Source organism: Petaurus breviceps, unplaced genomic scaffold (assembly GCF_028583685.1).
Source record: "Petaurus breviceps papuanus isolate PSGF00001 unplaced genomic scaffold, PetGlider_PUasm1.0 208, whole genome shotgun sequence".
In the NCBI taxonomy this organism is placed as follows: domain Eukaryota; kingdom Metazoa; phylum Chordata; class Mammalia; order Diprotodontia; family Petauridae; genus Petaurus; species Petaurus breviceps.
The window spans coordinates 9,710,469-9,727,675 of record NW_027185852.1 but is presented as its reverse complement, the minus strand read 5'-3'; the positions used below and the strand labels follow the sequence as shown (position 1 = coordinate 9,727,675).

Here is a 17,207-nt window from a genome sequence, read left to right as displayed (position 1 = left end):
TGCTATGTAGCAGCAAGCACCCTAGCATACGAATGGCTGCTAGCCCAGGTTCTTTGATCTGCTTTTCTAAAGGAAAGCTACTCAAAAGGGGTTAACAATCTTAGTTTAATCAAACATATATCATTCACTTGGCTCAGGCAAAAAGTCAGCACCTTCAACTTCAGAAAATACAAACAGAAATTACAAGCAGACAAAAAATACAGAGAAAATTATACAGTTCAACAGACCAACAGACAGGTGTCTGACCATTACATACATACAGTGTTAGTCACCAGAGAGAGAAGTACCAACATGTGGCTTTTCAAAGCCGGGGGGATCCTTAATGGCTGCCCAGAGTCTCATCTGGTCAAATCACACAACTCTTACCATAAGTGAGCCTCAAAGCAAAACCTCACCTTAGGGTATATATAGAGCCTTCTCCAGGGTCAGAGACCATCACAACCTTCCTGATGCACTGCCTAATTATGAAATAACAAAAGGTGTGGCTCTTCCTGAAAAACAAGCCTCCCCTAAGCAAGCTTCTCTTGTTGGGCTCCAGGTGAGGCTTAATAAGGGGCTGGGAAGATCTTCAAATTCTGTTACCATTACAAGCGGGGAGGCCTCTCTGGCTCTGGCTCAAAAACAGTCTGTGTTCAGACTATCAGGGACAGGCACACTGCCCACTTGGAATGAAGTCACTTCAATGGAACTAGACATTGTACCTTTTTTCCTAATTTACTGACTGGAATTGTAGAACTGCTTTGGGTAGAAGTTAGCTCATTTACCCAGTGAAACTGGAAGCTATGTAAATATGGGAATGTACAATATTCAGCTACAGAAAGCACACACAGCCTCTGACTTCTGGACAACTTGGTGACCGTGGTGGTGAAAGGGCTGGGCCTAATGGCAGGAAGATCTAAGTTCAAAACCAATCTCAGCATTTACTAGCTGTGTGACCTTGGGCAAGTAATTTAACCTTGTTTTCCTCAGTTTCCTCATCTATACAATGGAGATGAAAATAATAGTACCTATTTCCAAAGATTGTTGTAAGGATCAAATAAGACATTTGTTAGGGGTTCAGCACTGCCTGGCACACAATAAAAGCTACATAAATGCTTGTTTCCTTGTTGGACATTAATAAGGACAGGATCAAGTTGGATCTTTACTGGTATTTTATGTACTGTTATATTATGTACCATTATATATTATGTACAATTATATTACATTTAGTTAAATGTTGTCCAGTCTACCAATGGACCCGTGGGCACTCTGTCCAGTGATGCAGATCCAGACTCATCTCTGCCTCTTGGGTGACTTGTGTCCAGTGTTTCCTCTCAGTTCATATGTTGAGGACATGCTTTCTGTCCCTTCCATGTTGTGAGGAGACCAGTGGAACCGGTGGCCTCTCCCTTCGTGATCTTTCTCTTTTGCTATGGGCCCATTAGTCCGTCTGGTTTTTCTTACATGCACCTCTTTGATTCTGTATTTTGTTAATCTTTTCACATGTAATTCCTTTCTATAATGTGCTGCTGTCGCTCAAGGGCACCTCTATTGACCTTTGGTGATCCTCAGGTTTCCTTTTATGTAGATTTTAATTTTCCATGTCTCAGACATATAACAAATGCCAGATTTGATATTTCAAAGATAGGCTTCTGTTTCACAGAGAAAGTGTGATGTATAAAAAGTTTGAGAAATATTAATTAATCATTTTATGGGTAGTGAGTGATTAATAAAAAGATGGTTGTTTGACCATTTCTCTCAAACTAAAGATGGATCATGGTGACTTCTTGATGCTTATATGCCTTTGGAAGAGTGGGTATTCCTGACAAGCAGCAATCAAGTCTGATTGGTTAATAATTAATGAGAAGAATAAATATTATAAAAAGAGTTAGACCTATTTTAATAAGGGGTTGGGGGATGTGACTTCAATTATGTCATTTTTATTTCTAGACCCCTCCTCAGCATGGGCAATCTAGATCAGGGGTGGGAAATCTGTAGCCTTGAGGTCACATGTGGCTTTCCAGGTCCTTGGGTGTGACCTTTTGACTGAGTTCAAGTTTTACAGAATAAATCTTTTTATTAAAGGGAATTGTTCTATGAAGTTTGCATTTCACCAAAGGACTTCACTTGAGGACCTAGAAGGTCACATTTCACCTTGAGGCCACAGGGTCCCCACCTCTGATCTAGACAATCTTTCTGAAGCCTGAGCAGAACACAATGGACTTCCCCACTTGGGTGAATTCTGAACAAGACTGAGGAGAAAGTTAAATCCAATCTTATTATTAGTCCCACTCCTCAAGGGCTGATCTGACAGAGCAGAGGATGAGGAAACAAGAAGGGAAAAAATCCTGGATCTTCCCAATAGCAAATCGTTACCAATATAAGAGACAAATAATCACCTCCCAAAAGTTGGATTAAAAGAACTTTGTGATTTCCTGAAGGCAACCTGGTCTGCTCTGCCCATCTTGTTCAGGTCTGAGCCCGATTTTCAGAGTGTCTAACACAAGGGATGGCAAAGGAATGAATAATGGCTAAATAGGCAGTTTGATAGAGAACTTAAACAGCATGTACACACATTTACATGCACATACATGCATGTATACAAACATGTGTACGTATACGAGTACCTGCACATTTGTGTTGTACGCGCATATGCACGTGAGCATTATATAATATACTGTATATGTGCCTGAATGTATATACGACACATATGCATTTACATATGTTTACATGTATGTGTGCAATATGTGTAGCTCATGTACATAGGCTACATTCGTTCTTTATCTGATTGTATATCACTGTATAGAAACACAGAAACTTGTTTCACTTGCCTGTAGGCCACTAATACAAATCACCTTTTAATGTGACTTCATCCTTGAGAAGGAGCCCAAGCTAGGTCCTCTGCTGTTTATCATTGCCTTTGTCACTTCCACGAGGTTGGAAAACCAAGTGGCTAACGGTCAAGTGGGAGTGCCCACCAGGCTGGCGCAGCAGTGACGGGAGGACTGATCCCTTTCTCTCTAAGCTGGAGGAATTGGAAGGATTCCAGACCCCAGCATGTTCTAAATTAAATGGAGATTTAGAAAAGAAAGATAGAAATTATCCAGTTGCCTTTGGAGTTGAGAAAACCTGGATTCAAGTCTTGCTACTGATATATACAGAATGCATCTCTCTGGTCAAGGTCCTTGTCCTCTCAGTGTCCCGCCCTCCGCCTCAAGTATCTCTCGAAGGCTCCAAGTTTTACTACAGTTACTGGTCTGGATTGCTGGAGAGAGTTCCCTTGGGAGGAGGTCCCTATACCCACAAAATAACAAGTGTAGTAAAAAGAAAAAAAATGGGGAGGGGGAGGTTTAGGCAAACTCACATCATCTGTTGTGTATCTATGTTAGTTTTCCCTAGCTTGAATGTTAACATGTGTCAATAAGCTTACATTTTTGTCTGTCCTTATGTAACTTAACTTTTCCCTTCCTTCTTTTCTCTTTTGGTAAGAGAGTTACTTTCAGATTTTTCTTTACTGATAGCACTCATAGTTACTGGTTCTTAAACAAGAGGTCATCAGGGTACTAGGAATGGACAGGGTAGATAATCTTCAACTATCCCCAGATATTTCTTACTTGGAACACTGTAGCTGATGGGTATTTATTATTATTATTATTATAAACAGAAAATTTATTTTCTGTATTATACTTTCCTGAGGCTAATATTAAAATTAATGTTCCTTCTTTGAATATATGCCAGCTGATGAGTGGTGGAACATTTCCTGCAGGCACACCGGGATGCAGAGAGAGATCAGACAGGGCTTGAAAATTTGCTGGAGATAATTGGTAGTTAACTATATTTGATTTAGGCCTAAGGTTGTAATTTTCTTGAGAATTATGTTTATATTGATTATATTTATATATTAGAAGCATTAGAGATGTATGCCCATGTTTTGCAGACATATCCTAAAGTCAGGATATCAGATAATGGTTCAGTGAAAAGGGCCCTGAATTTGGGAGACATTGAACTCTTAGTAGCAAAATGAATATTCTAAAGTGAAATAAACAGAAATCAAAGATCAATGTCCACAATGATTATGATGTATAAATGGAAAGGAAAACCAATGAAGTTCCCAGAGAAGACAGTGAGAGATTCCTCCTCTCTCTTGGCTGTACATATGGAAAATTTAGTCCCCTACCTCTCTGCCATGAGGGAGGGAGTATCTTCAACTCTGTCCTCTCTGGGATCTTTATTGGGTTTTCTATTACTTGGTGTTGGATTTCATTTTTGTGATCTTTGCATTTATGCATCATAGCCACTGTGGGGACTGATTGTGTGGATTCTGCTTATATTACTCAGTGAAATGTCCATTGTGTTCATAATTTACTGTTTCCCTTTTCTTTTCTTTTCCTTCTTTTTGGTCCAGAATGTTAAGGACTACTTGGAATGCAGCCTGAGTAAATCTTACAGTTCCTCCAGCAATACCCTGGGGATTGACCTGTGGAGGGGGAGGAGATGCTGCTCTGGGAACCTCCAGTTGCCTCCACTATCCCAGAGACAGTCAGAACGAGCCAGGACGCCTGATGGAGATAGCATTTCTAGACCCACCACTCTACCTTTGCTGACGCTTCCAAGCATTGCCATCACTACCGTAAGCCAAGAGAGGTAAGTGGCTTCCAAATTAAATTTCTGGATTAAAATTTAATTTACCAAGTGCTGTTTCCTAGCCCTGCTGCAGGGCTGCCAAGGGCTTTACTCTTCTCATTTAAATTATTGCTTCTCCTTGAAACAGTTATCGGCCTTTGGGGAGTGTGGGTCTCTTGTCGCTTCACACTGTGGCTTCTTAACAGTGAAACTATTTTCTGGAAGATAACGTGAAGGAGTTTTGATTTGAGCAGCCATGTATGTAAATAGGAACCAAGAGATGTTTTCATAATGGCAAAGGGCAGAGAAAGCTGGTGTCATGGGCCTTAGCTGTTTTAAGACTGCTTTGGTGGTATGTATCCAAAACAAACCAAAAAAGTTCAATCCAATAAAACTAAATCTTGTTTGAAATACCAATTAGAATAATATTTCTCGTCACTGAAGTCATGAGTGCATTTGTTCATTGCTGTTCTTTTTGTTAAAGACGCAACATGCTATGGTGGTTAGAGAAGCAGACTAGAGGTCCAGAAAACCTGGGTTCAGGTCCTGCCTTTGACACACACTGGTGAATTGACCCCGGGCAAGTGATTTAATTTGTTGGTGCTCGAAACAAATCTCTTAAACGGCAAATTGGAAAGACGCTGCTGGTCTGATTTGGGAGAGGGAGCTGCTTAGTTTGAGAATTTCTTCTACTAATGAAATCGAAGGTCCAGATCCTTTTCTTATCCTGTTCTTCCTGCTATCATCCTCTCTTCACTCAATATTTATGATGTCTTGAAAATCATAATGTGTTGTCAAAACGGGTCCTGAATCTGGCTGTGGGAAGGATATCTTGGCAATTTTAGGTTGGCTCTTAAAGAATATTTTGGAATGACTAGATTGACTGCCATGGGTGTGTAGAGGAGGCAGGAGGGAGTGTCTTGGCCATCCCAACTTGGATTAGCAAAAGAATATGTTGGTCTATATTGTATATATTGACTCATAGAGGAAATGCTTGGGGGATTAGAGATTAGCATAGCAGAGGAAGATTTGGGGATATCTGGATTGGCTTTGAGCGGTTTATCTCTGCTAGATCATGTTTGAAAAATCTATTTACATCCCTTGCCAACAAGTGGTATGCAACTTTCTGTTGATGTTGTAGGAATGCAGAAATACATCAAGTCATGTGCTCGATTCTTCCCTCAATGAATTGTAGTGAGCTTCTCAATGAATTTCTGTGCATCCAGGCTTGTATACTACAAGGATAAAAGAATCATAGGTTCAGACATTGAAACATCCTGGTAGGTGATCTAGTCCAACTCCTCCATTTCACAGAAGAGTAAATTGAGGAGCAGAAAAGGGCATTGACTTGTCCAAGGTCACACAGGTTGAAGGTGGCAGAAGCAGGATTGAATTCAGATCTCCTGCTCCCAAATCCAATTCTCTTCCCACTACAGAATGCTGCATCTTAAGTTCTCCACTTCTCCACTTTCTCCTAGTGAAAACATGGCTTCTTAAACATTTTTTTAAGCAATCGGGGCTAAGTAACTTGCTCAAGGTTACATGGCCAGTTATTTCTGGGTGTGGTGCTGAGTATCTGAGCCCAGATTTGATCCAGGTCATCCCGACACTGGAGCCAGTGCTCTTACTCGCTGAGCCAGCTGGCCGCCCCCTTAAACATTTTTTTAAAGCAATCGGTGTTAAGTAACTTGCTCAAGGTTACACGGCCAGTTTTTTGGGTGAGTGTTAAGTATCTGAGGCCGGAACTGATCCCGGGTCCTCCTGACTCCGGGGCTGGCGCTCTTACTCACTGCGCCACCTAGCCGCTAGTTGAATGAACTTGGACGAGTCACTCAAACTTGTATCTCAGTCTGCTTATTACAAGTATCATTTGCAGAACAGGCTCTAACTGATGTTTTCTGATATGACATCTAAACAACAGCACCCAAAACTGACATTTATGTAGCCCTTTTAGGTTTGGCAAGTACTTCATAAGTACTCATTTTATCCTTGCCACAACTCTGGGAAGTAGGTGCCGCTATTATCCCTATTTTACCAGTGAGGAAACTGAGGCAGGCAGTGGTGGTTTGCCTAGGGCCCCATAGCTGTGAAGTGACTAAGCACAGATTTGAACTCAGGGCCTCCTGACTCCATGGCCAGCACTGTATCCAATGCACCACCTTGCTACTCTTCCTGGGAGAGTGAGCTCCTCACCAAAAGCCCCTTGTAGTGATGGAAATATATCACTGAGATCATTAATATAATTGTATAATATTTTTCTATAATATTATTGTATAATAACAGATGAGTCATTTTACTGCAATTCAATAGTTAAAAGATCCCAAAGTCAATTCATTCCCCCTGTCTGGACACAGGCATGATCTCAGCTTTAGATTCTTAGAGACTGCCACCAGTTTTATATTTAGGATCCACCATCTGTCCCTCCATGGGATTAAATGTGCCTTATAAACCAGGAGTTGAGTAAATTTGCACCATTTCAGAAATCAAGGCCTGTATCCTTCCAGACAGAGTGTATGCTGAGAATTCCTTAGCAAAGCTGGTTGGAATTTCCCAAACTAGGACTCTGGCATATGTTGCCAGCCTTCATTTCTCTGCAGTTCATACAGAAATGAAGGCACTACATTGTTGTAGTGCATGTTTCCTATGACAGATAACATCAACAAACATTTATTAATTGCCTACTGTGTACTGTGTACCTGTACTGTGCTCAACATTAGGGATACAAAGAAACTGTGAAAAACATTGGCACCATAATGGATGGAATGCTAGGCTTGGAATCCAGAAGACGTGGCTTTGAATTTTACCTGTGATTCTTTGCACATTGCTGAATCTCTGTGGGTAGCATACAATTTGCAGTTGGGAGGGACCTCAGTGACCACCAGGTTCAACTTATCCCTGAAAACATCTCCTTTAGAACATCTTCAATAAGTGGTCATCCAGTCCTTGCTTGAAGACCCCTAAGGAGGGGACCGTCCTACTTCCCAAAGCAACCCATCCTACTTTGGACGGTTCTCAAACTACTTCTGCACAATTGGCTAAGACCTATCTACTAAATCATAGACAGGAAGCTTTACATGTGTGTGCATGTGCTCTGTGGATACCTGAAGACATGTGAACAAGATTGCCACTGCCTTTCTGTGCTTTAATTATATTGGTCACTGAATAGTTCTCAGAGAATGTTTTGCAGTATCTCAAGCTCATAGCCCAAGAGGTTTCATGAAACGTCCTAGAGAATGGGACTGGGATGTGGCAGTTGTCTTCAAGTATCTGAAATGCTCTTATGTGAAAGGGGGGTCACTTGCTCTGATTGGCTCCAGTCAACGATGAGGATAGATGGGTGTAAGTCACAAAGAGGCTAATTTAGAGTTGATATCTGGAAAAAAAAATCTTTCAAATAATTAGACCTGCTTAAAAGTAGAAATGGGCTGCATTCGGAGGTGATAGATTCCTCTTCAAATAAAGACTCCGTAACTACTTATCAGTATGCTATTGAGAGGATTGCTGTCCATGTATGGGTTATACTAGATGGCCATCAAAACTCCTTCTTACTCTGATATTCAACAATTTTGTGAAATGGTAGACTTGGTTTTATAAAACTGTGAACAAGTTTTTGAGCAAATGCCCACATTGATAATTTCAGCAGAAACTCATTCAATCAGATATTAATGTTCTTCTTAAAAAGTTATTTCCTTATTACAGTTCCCTTAAAACTACATCTGTCCTTACAGCATGTACTGAAGGGAACAGTGAACATTCTGACTGTACACTCTATTTGAAAGAATATTTGATTGGAAATCAGAGGGATGCAGGCTTTTTCAGCCTGACTCATCCTCATTACCACTCACTTTTTCAGTGGCCTCTGGGTGTCTGAAATAAAGAATTCCATAACCCAGGACTCTAACTTGAGGGGGAAAATGGCCACCTATTACCACTTGGGCTACTGGGGTTACTTCAATGGTGAACATGGACTCCATAAGCAAAGAAATACTTATGTAACCATGATTTAATTTTCTATGCCATATTAAGGTTTGTAAAGTGCTTTCTCAGCACAGTGAGCTGAAAATAATATCAGAAGCCTGTTTTCTTATCCACTTATAGCTCTGAGGTTAATGGCCTAATATTGGAACTTGAGTTAAACTAAGGATAAACAAAGGTTGTGTGCCTTTTCGTGGGGTAGTCTTGGTGCAGTGTCTCAGGGTTACCGATGGCTTTTCAGTTAGGCAGAATCTACCTAAGTGAGTCCTGATGAGGAGTGAAACATGGTACCTCCAGGTTTATGTCTTGGGCCAATCTCCAGATATAATTACAAGTTCTTATTTTGGGAGTTACAGGGGCATAGTCAATCAACAAGGATTTATGAAGGATTATTATTACTATGTGCCAGGTACTGGGGTGAGTGTAGAGCAGAGGTGTCAGACACATAGCCCATTGTGACCCACAGCATTCCAGAGTGAGACTGGTACCAGATTATAATGAATTTGGGAAATATTTAACAAAATGCAATAGAGCATAGATAATGCTAATATGTGACTTTCTGAGTGAATATAAAGTTTGCAGAGATCTTTATGTAGTGTTTAGTAGCTATTGTTTCTAATTGAGTTTGATGTCAGTGGGGTAGAGGGTCCAAATATCATGGCTAGTACTTCAAAATATTCATTCTGGAGTGTTTTGGACAGTTATTTTTTCCATTTACATTGTTGTGGTCATGATGCATTTTGTTTTCCTGCCTCTGCCTATGTTCACTTTGTATTGGCTCAGGGGAGCTTTCCCATGGTTCTCTGTTCATTATACTCGGCATTTCCTGTAGTGCCAGAGTTCAGTGAGTCATTCCCTAATCCAGCCACATCTGCTTCGTTCCTGGTTTGTTGGGTGTAATGGAGAGTACTGTCAGAAATATTTCAGGGCACATTGAGTCTTTCTTTTTACAAATGGCTTCCTTGAGGGACACTCCTCGAGGGGAATCTCTGGGTTCAAGTATGTGAATATTTTAGCTATTGGTTTGCATAATTCCAAATGGCTTTTCAAAATGGTTATACAATGTGTATATTAGATTGCTTGTTTCTTGGGGAGGAGGGGGGAGAAAAATTTGGAACTCTTACAAAATGAATGTTGAAAACTATCTTTACAGGTAATTGGTTATAAAAAAAAGGCTATTCAGGAGAAAAAGTAAAAATAAGATTAATATATATATATGTATATATATATATACATATATATATTGCTTTTTGGAGGGGGAGAAGGCAGGGCAATTGGGGTTAAGTGACTTGCCTAAGGTCACACAGCTAGTAAGTGTTCAGTGTCTGATGCCGAATTTGAACTCAGGTCCTTCTGACTCCAGGGCCTGTGATCTATTCACTGCATCACCCAGTTGCCCCATAAAAAATAGTTTTAAAATTGGTTTTACTGATACACATCTTACCAGCAATGCTGCCTCTGACATCTTAATGCACATTCACCTATTTCCCACCTCCCACCTTTCTGTCTTAGGGTGTTACCCTGCATCTATGAAGATTTCCCTTCTGAACAGAATGGTTCCATCGAGGCACTCCTTTGCCTTGCTGTCTCCTGGCCCAAAGTCTCAAACTCCACTTTGTCCTCACATTAACTTTTGGAACCTGAGGACAGTTGTGCTCATTGGCTGATTATTTTATTCATGAGCCAAGGTGGCAGAGGATGGTTCAAAGAAGGAGGGGTTAGCAGACACTGGCGGTTTTTTATTGCACCCACAGTCTATCACAAGGTGACAGCCTGGTGGGGATTTCAATTAAATATTGTCTCCTTCCCTACTGCCTTTCATCCGCTGATCTCAAAGCTCTGTTTCCGGGATCAAAATAACCACAGATACTGTGTGCAAATGCCATAAACTCAGCCAAAGTTGGCACAAGGAGGGGATGCTGGCGAGACGCGTATCTGCTTGCTCTTCACCAAGCTCTGCCACCCTGACATCTTCTGTCTTGGCAAAGTGATTGCGAGGCATGCCCCCTCCGCGCTCTGCTGTTAGCTAGCAGGGCACAAATTCTCTTCACAGATTTTTGTCCAAGGCATACCTGGGGGTGTTTTCCATGGACACTGTCGCTTGTGTTCTATACGATTCATCCGCTGGTTTCAGGACCTCCCCCCTGTTTCTGAGTAGTATGCTCTGACTTCCCTTCTGAGAGAAGAGCACTGATGTTAACATTGCTATTGGGATAGGATCATGGGGTCATAGGATTTAGATCTTTCCATCCAGCCCCAACATTTTGCAGATGAGGAAAGGTGAAGACATTTATTTTCTCTAGTGAAATTTGATAAAAAGGTCAACTGAAGCAGCTTTCCAAACAAGATAACATTTATTAGCAGGGGCATGCTACCTGGTAATAAATGGGTCAATGGATTGCCTCGATTTATGCTAAATACCCTGAGGAAAAGGACAGTTCCCCTAATATGTGGTTGGGGGAGTGCAGAAAAAAAAAACTATAATAGGGAAGATGACATCAGGGGATTTAGTACAAAATGACTGGTTACAAAGCTAAGGCTCAGGGAACAACATGATTGGTTCAAAATTTGATGATGGGGGCTGGCAACAATTCCCTCTTAACTCAAGAAACTAAGGAATGTTCATTGTTTGATTCCAGGTGAGAGATAGCAGCCCAGACTTGTGGACAGCCAAACAGACATCCTCTTAAGATAGCTTGATGGAGTGAAGATATCAGGGCTAAATCCCTTTCTTTCACACGTAGTTCCCTAAGTTAGCAAAATTCGTTGAGACAAGGAGAGCTGGATTTTTAAATTTAACCCTTTACTATCCAGTGAAACTCAGAACTAAGTTCAGAATCAAAGAACCATGACTTAAGAAGCTATGGTGCACAATCAATTGCTTGTAAATAGAATCAGTAAGAAAATGGTACAGGATCAATCTTAACCTCAACAACTAGAATCAATCAAGTGATAAACATTCACTGAACATCTTCTATGTGCCAGGCACAGCACTGGGGGTGCAAAAAAGAGACAAATGGCAGTCTCTGCCCTCACGGAGCTTGCAGTAGAATGGGTAGGTGAGATACAAACAAATGCTGTTTGTCCTTCCTTCTCAAAGAGGACCATGACTTCAGGGAAGTGATGCCATGACATGCAAGTGAATTAGATGTGAGGGAGGACTGGGCAAGGCCACAAGGCGCATTCCCTCTCCAGAGCTGTCTGGTTCCAGTGGCCTGATATGGATCAGGATGGCTGGAGATGGCCCAGAATGCACTGGGGGAACTTGGTCTTTTCAAGCTAAGGTCTTTAACAGGTCTCACTTTGACTGAGGAAGTCAGTGATTTAGATTAGTTAGAAAAACGAAGCAAAGAATGGCCTTTAAAAAAATAGATCTGGAAGAATACAAGCCACTCCCCAATTGATAAATGGTCAAAGGATATGTACAGAATATGAAATTAAAGATATCTATAAGCATATGAAAAATGCTCTAAAATCGCTATTGATTAGAGAAATGCAAATCAAAACAACTCTAAGGTACCACATCTCATTGGTCAGATTGGCTAAGATGACAAAACAGGAAAATGACAAATGCTGGAGAGGATATGAAAAATTTGGAACACTAATTCACTGTTAGTGGAGTTGTGAACTGATCCAACCATTCTGAAGAGCAATCTGGAACTATACCCAAAGGGCTATAAATAAGTGCACACCCTTTGACCCAGCAATACCACTTCTAGGTTCTGTCCCAAAGAGACCAGAGCAGTGGGAGGAGGGACCCGTATGTACAAAAATGTTTATAGCAGCTCTTTCTGTGGTGGCAAAGAATTGGAAATTAAGGGGATGCCCATCAATTGGGGAATGGCTGAAAAAGTTGTGGTATATGAATGTAGTGGAATACTACTGTGCTATAAGGAATGAGGAGCAGATGGACTTCATAATAACCTGGAGAGAATTATATAAACTGATGCTGAGTGAGAAGAGCAAATTCAGGAGAAATCTGTACACGATAACAGACACCACGTATGTGTGACAATCGTCTCTGATAGACTGGGCTCTTCTTAGCAATGGAAGCTTATAAGACGACTCTAAAAGACTCATGATTGAAAATGACACCCACCTCCAAAGAGAGAGCTGCAGAGTCTGAATGCAGATCGAAACGACGGCTTGCTCTGTTTCTTTTTCTTGTTTTGTTTTGTTTCCTCTTTCCCACTGATCATTCCACTGGTTATATTCCTTCTTTACAACCTGACTACTGATTAATGTGAAGATATTTGTAGATCCGGTATTTGAGTGCATGCCATCATGACAGGATGGGAGGAGGAGAGGGACAGAGAGAAAATCCGAAACTCAAGGTACCGTGGAAAGGAATGCTGTAAACTAAAAGTAAATAAACAAATTAATTAAATAAAAAAAAAAGATCTGGAAGGGGAAGACCTTCAGGATTTCTGGCCAGAACAGAAATAGTTGTTATCTGAGATAATCAAGGCCCAAACAGTGACCAACTAGAGCTTGATCTGGGACCAGTGATTTGGGGTTAAGGATGGTCTTTAAGAGAAAAACAAAACAAAACAAGAAAAAAAGTTTCAGAGATTAAATTGGGCCAAGCACAGGCAGGTAAGGATGTGATACCCTATGAAGAGAGAGAAGAAAGGAAGGAGAAGGGGAAGGGGAAAGAGAAGGCAAACAGGAGAAAAGGAGAAAGAAAAGGGAAAAAAAGGAAGGAAGGGACCTAGGGACTAGGGACCAAACTTCCAGTTGGGCAATACATAATACAATATCTACAAAGCAAGCTGTGCACAGATTACATAGAAAATAATTAATGGGGGGAGGGGGAGAGTTGGAAATGAAATGGGTTCAGGAAAGCTTCCTGTAGAAGGTAGGACTTGATTTGGGACTTAAAGGAAGCCAGGTAGGTCAATAGTCAGAAGAGTGGAGGGAGAGAGTCACAAGCATGGGGGACAGCCAGGGAGAATATCCGGAGCCCAGAGATGGATGGTCTTGTTTGTGGAGCACCCAGGAGACCAGGGTCACTGAATCAAAGAGTCCATGTTGTGGAGTAAGGTGTAAGAAGATAGGAGAGGTAGGAGGGGGCAGGTTCTGAACGCCAAGAAGCTATTTTGCACTTGAGCCTGTAGGGAATAGAGAGTCACTGGAGCTCATTAAGGAGGAGGTGACTTGGTCAGACCTGAGATCACTTCAATGGCTGAATGGAGAATGGATTGGGTGGGGAGAGACTTGAAGCAGGCAGACCCCTCAGCAGGCTATTGTGCAGTCCTGGAGTGGGCATCTGAGAGGCCTGCACTGGAGGGGTGACAATGTTAGATATTTGAGAGATGCTACAAAGGTGAATTCAACAGGCCTTTGCAACGGCTTGGATTTGGGAGGTAAGAGAGAGGGAGGAATCCAGGATGATACCTAGGCTGTGAGCCTGAGGGACTGGGAGGAGACTGGGGTCTTCTATAATGATAGGGAAGTTAGAAAGGGAAGGAGAGTTTAGGGGGAAATAGGAGCTCAAATTTAGACATGTTAAGTTTAAGATGTCTACTGGACATCCAGTCTGAGATGTATGAAAGGCAGCTGGAGACAGGATATTGAAAGCCAGTAAAGAGACTGAGGAAGGATAGATAAATTTAGAAATCATCAACATAGAGACGGTAATTAAATCTATGGGAACTGATGAGATCACCAAGTGAATTAGCAACAGAAGGAGAAGAGATGGGGACCCAGGACAGTCCTGGAGTAGACCTATGATTAGAGGGCATGATGTAGAGGAGGATCCAGCAGAGAAGACTGGTAAGGAGCAATCAGATGGGTTGGAGGAGAACGAAGAGAGAGGGGTGCCCTGACAACCTAGAGAAGAGAGGATGTTCAACAGTGTCAAAAGAGGTCAAGGAGAATGAGGCCTAAGAAATGACCATTGGATTTGGCGATTAAGACATTATTAGTAACTTTGGAAAGAGCAGTTTTGGTGGAATGATGATGTTGGAAAACAAATGGTTAATGTTTGAGAAGAGAGTGACAGAAGAGACAGTGGAAACCCCTATTGCGGACGACCTTTTGTGAGGAGTTCAGGACAAAGGACAGAAGAGAAATAGAATGATAGCTATCAGGAATGGAAGAATCAAGTGCAGACCCAAGATTCAAATGGACGGTCTCACATTCTAAATCTTGTACCTTTTTTATTAGACCAGCGTGGTTCCTAGGACAACAGATTTAGCACTGGAAGGGGCCAGGTGGGACTGGGAGGAATTCGAACCCAGGCACTCAGAATTGGGAGTACTCCATTCTTGTTCCCACCTAATCATTTTACAAAAGGATCGCTGATTTAGAGCTGGAAGAAACCTCAGTGGCCATCTATCCCAACCTTATCATTTCACTGATGAGGAAACTGAGGCTCAGAGAGATGAATTGATTTTTTCACAAAGGAAGTGGAAGGGCTAGGACTGGAACCTAGGATTGGAACATTCTCTGATGCCGGATTCAGTTCTCCTTCTCATGTCCACCCTGCCTTTTGGTCAGGTTAGGAGCTCTACCTATGTTTTCCCTTGGTTCCAGATAAGTCATTGGTGGCTCTTTAAAAGGGAAAGAGAGCACCAAGACCAGTGGAAAATCGAGAAGTCTTCTACCTGGGCTGATGGATGAGGCTGGAGTGAGCTATTTAGTGTATCAGGCCTTCTAATTGTCTTATTTCCCCTCCCCTAAGTTTGCTCTCTAAAATGCCACGTGGGCTTTAGGAGGGATCATCAGATATCTGTCTCCTGATCTGGAGCTTCCCATGGCTCAGAGGGAAAAATATTTTAAACCTTTATTACCTTTCCATGATGGCAGCAGTAAATATGAATTGAGGATTTTATTATCTAGGAGAAGAAAAGGGAAAATCATACACATATATGTGTGTATACAGATATATACATATACATATATGTATATATACATATGTATTTCAAAGAGCTTTTTAAAACTAGCATTTATATTTAAGAATTTCTTTCATTTAATATCTGTAGCTTTTTAAAAGATATCCATTCATCATAATGGCTTCCATTTATATAACACTTACTATGTGTTAGGCACTATGCTAAAAGGTTTACAAATGTTATCTCCTTTGATTCTCACAACCCTGCAAGGCAGGTACTGTTATTTATCCCCACTTTACAGTCAAGGAAACTGAGGCAAACAAAAGTAAAATCACTTGACCAGGGTAACTCATCTAGAAAATATTTGAGGCTGGATATTTTTAAATTCAGGTCTTCCTGACTCTGTGACTGGCCCTCTACTGACTGTGTAGCCCTACTTATAAAGAGTCTGCTTGATATTGTGCAGTTGACTTTACATTTATCCCTATTATGTTTTGGGCCTAATCTTGACTCCTGATTTAAATTCCCTATGTGTTAGGCATTTTCATGGTGGATGTGATAAGCATGCTCTCTATGGTTTTATCCAAATCGTACACAGCTGACTTAGAGAACAGAAGCCTGGGTCAATAGACACTTGCTTATCAAGTTAAAATCAAACCATTAATGGTTATTTTTTGGGTCTGGCCATTCAGCCTGCTCTAAATCCACTAAAAGGTCTTATCATCTACACATCTTCATCTCATCCACAAGAATTGTCTGAGAGATTTAGTGAAATGTTTTGTGGAGATAAATGTTATCTACAGCCTTCTCTTAATCTCTTTAGTCTAATAACTCTTTCAAAGTGATCCTAGTGGTAATGAAGCAATTTTAGTCTTTGTGGTCACTACTTTCTTTTCTTGGATTATACAGTCTACATTATATAAGGAATCAAGCTCCTCGGCTCAAGATTTATAGTCTCTACTCCCTTCATTTCTTCTTCTTCTTTTTGAAAATCAGGACTTAATGTTTTAAACCTTTTCCAATCTTGTGATACTCCTACTGTTCTCCACAAGCATTGTTCGACAATCTCCATCCCAGGCCAGGAGCCCGGCATTCCCAAATTTTATTTTATTTATTTGAAGCACTTTTAATATATATTCTGTGTTTGTATCAGTGTTCTTATCAGTTTTCCACTTCTCTGTTCTGCCTTTCCCTTGACACCCAGGACTTCAGTTATCAGCAGTGAAGAAAATACCATGTGTCCTTGAGTCCTTCAGCTTCTTGACCAAGATGTCAGAACTTTTGGTCTTGCCTCCTTTCCTAGAACCATCCTTCTAGTATGATTTATATCCAAATGAATCTCCAGGAAGCGGGCAGTAGTCATCTGATTTGTCAAAATAGCAGTCACTGCGTTGGAAGTTAGAACTGAAATTTCATCTCTCATGGAGAATACTCCTTAATTACTCCAGCACACCAGGAGCATCCATTGTCTATACCACACTAGAGGTGTGTGTTGTCTACACCACTCACTTGCTCCTGTCCTATATGGGTGGTTCCTGATTTGTCAGTAGGCGGGATCTGTGGAATCTTACCTTTGGTAAGTGCCTTGTACATAGTAGGTTCCTCATAATTGATGAACTGAATTTCAGGCACTTGTTTGGAATCTGGAGTGTGATTCATTAGAGAAATAATGTTGTATATAAAAGGAAATATTTAGGATTATAAAGGAAACCAGCTTTATATTGAAAAGCAATTCCTTGACTCTGTCTCTCCATCTCTCTCTCTCTCTCTCTCTCTCTCTCTCTCTCTCTCTCT

At 41.1% G+C, this 17,207-nt stretch overlaps 1 protein-coding gene across 1 annotated transcript in view; it reads left to right on the top strand.

The window, feature by feature from the left end:
• The window catches only part of LOC138165259 (3',5'-cyclic-AMP phosphodiesterase 4B), a 533,960-nt gene that overhangs the window by 2,632 nt on the left and 514,121 nt on the right, over window positions 1-17,207 (top strand). Inside the window, exon 2 of the mRNA XM_069093395.1 lies at window positions 4,385-4,623. Coding sequence (XP_068949496.1) covers window positions 4,385-4,623 — 239 coding nt within the window. The remainder of the gene's footprint in view (window positions 1-4,384; window positions 4,624-17,207) is intronic.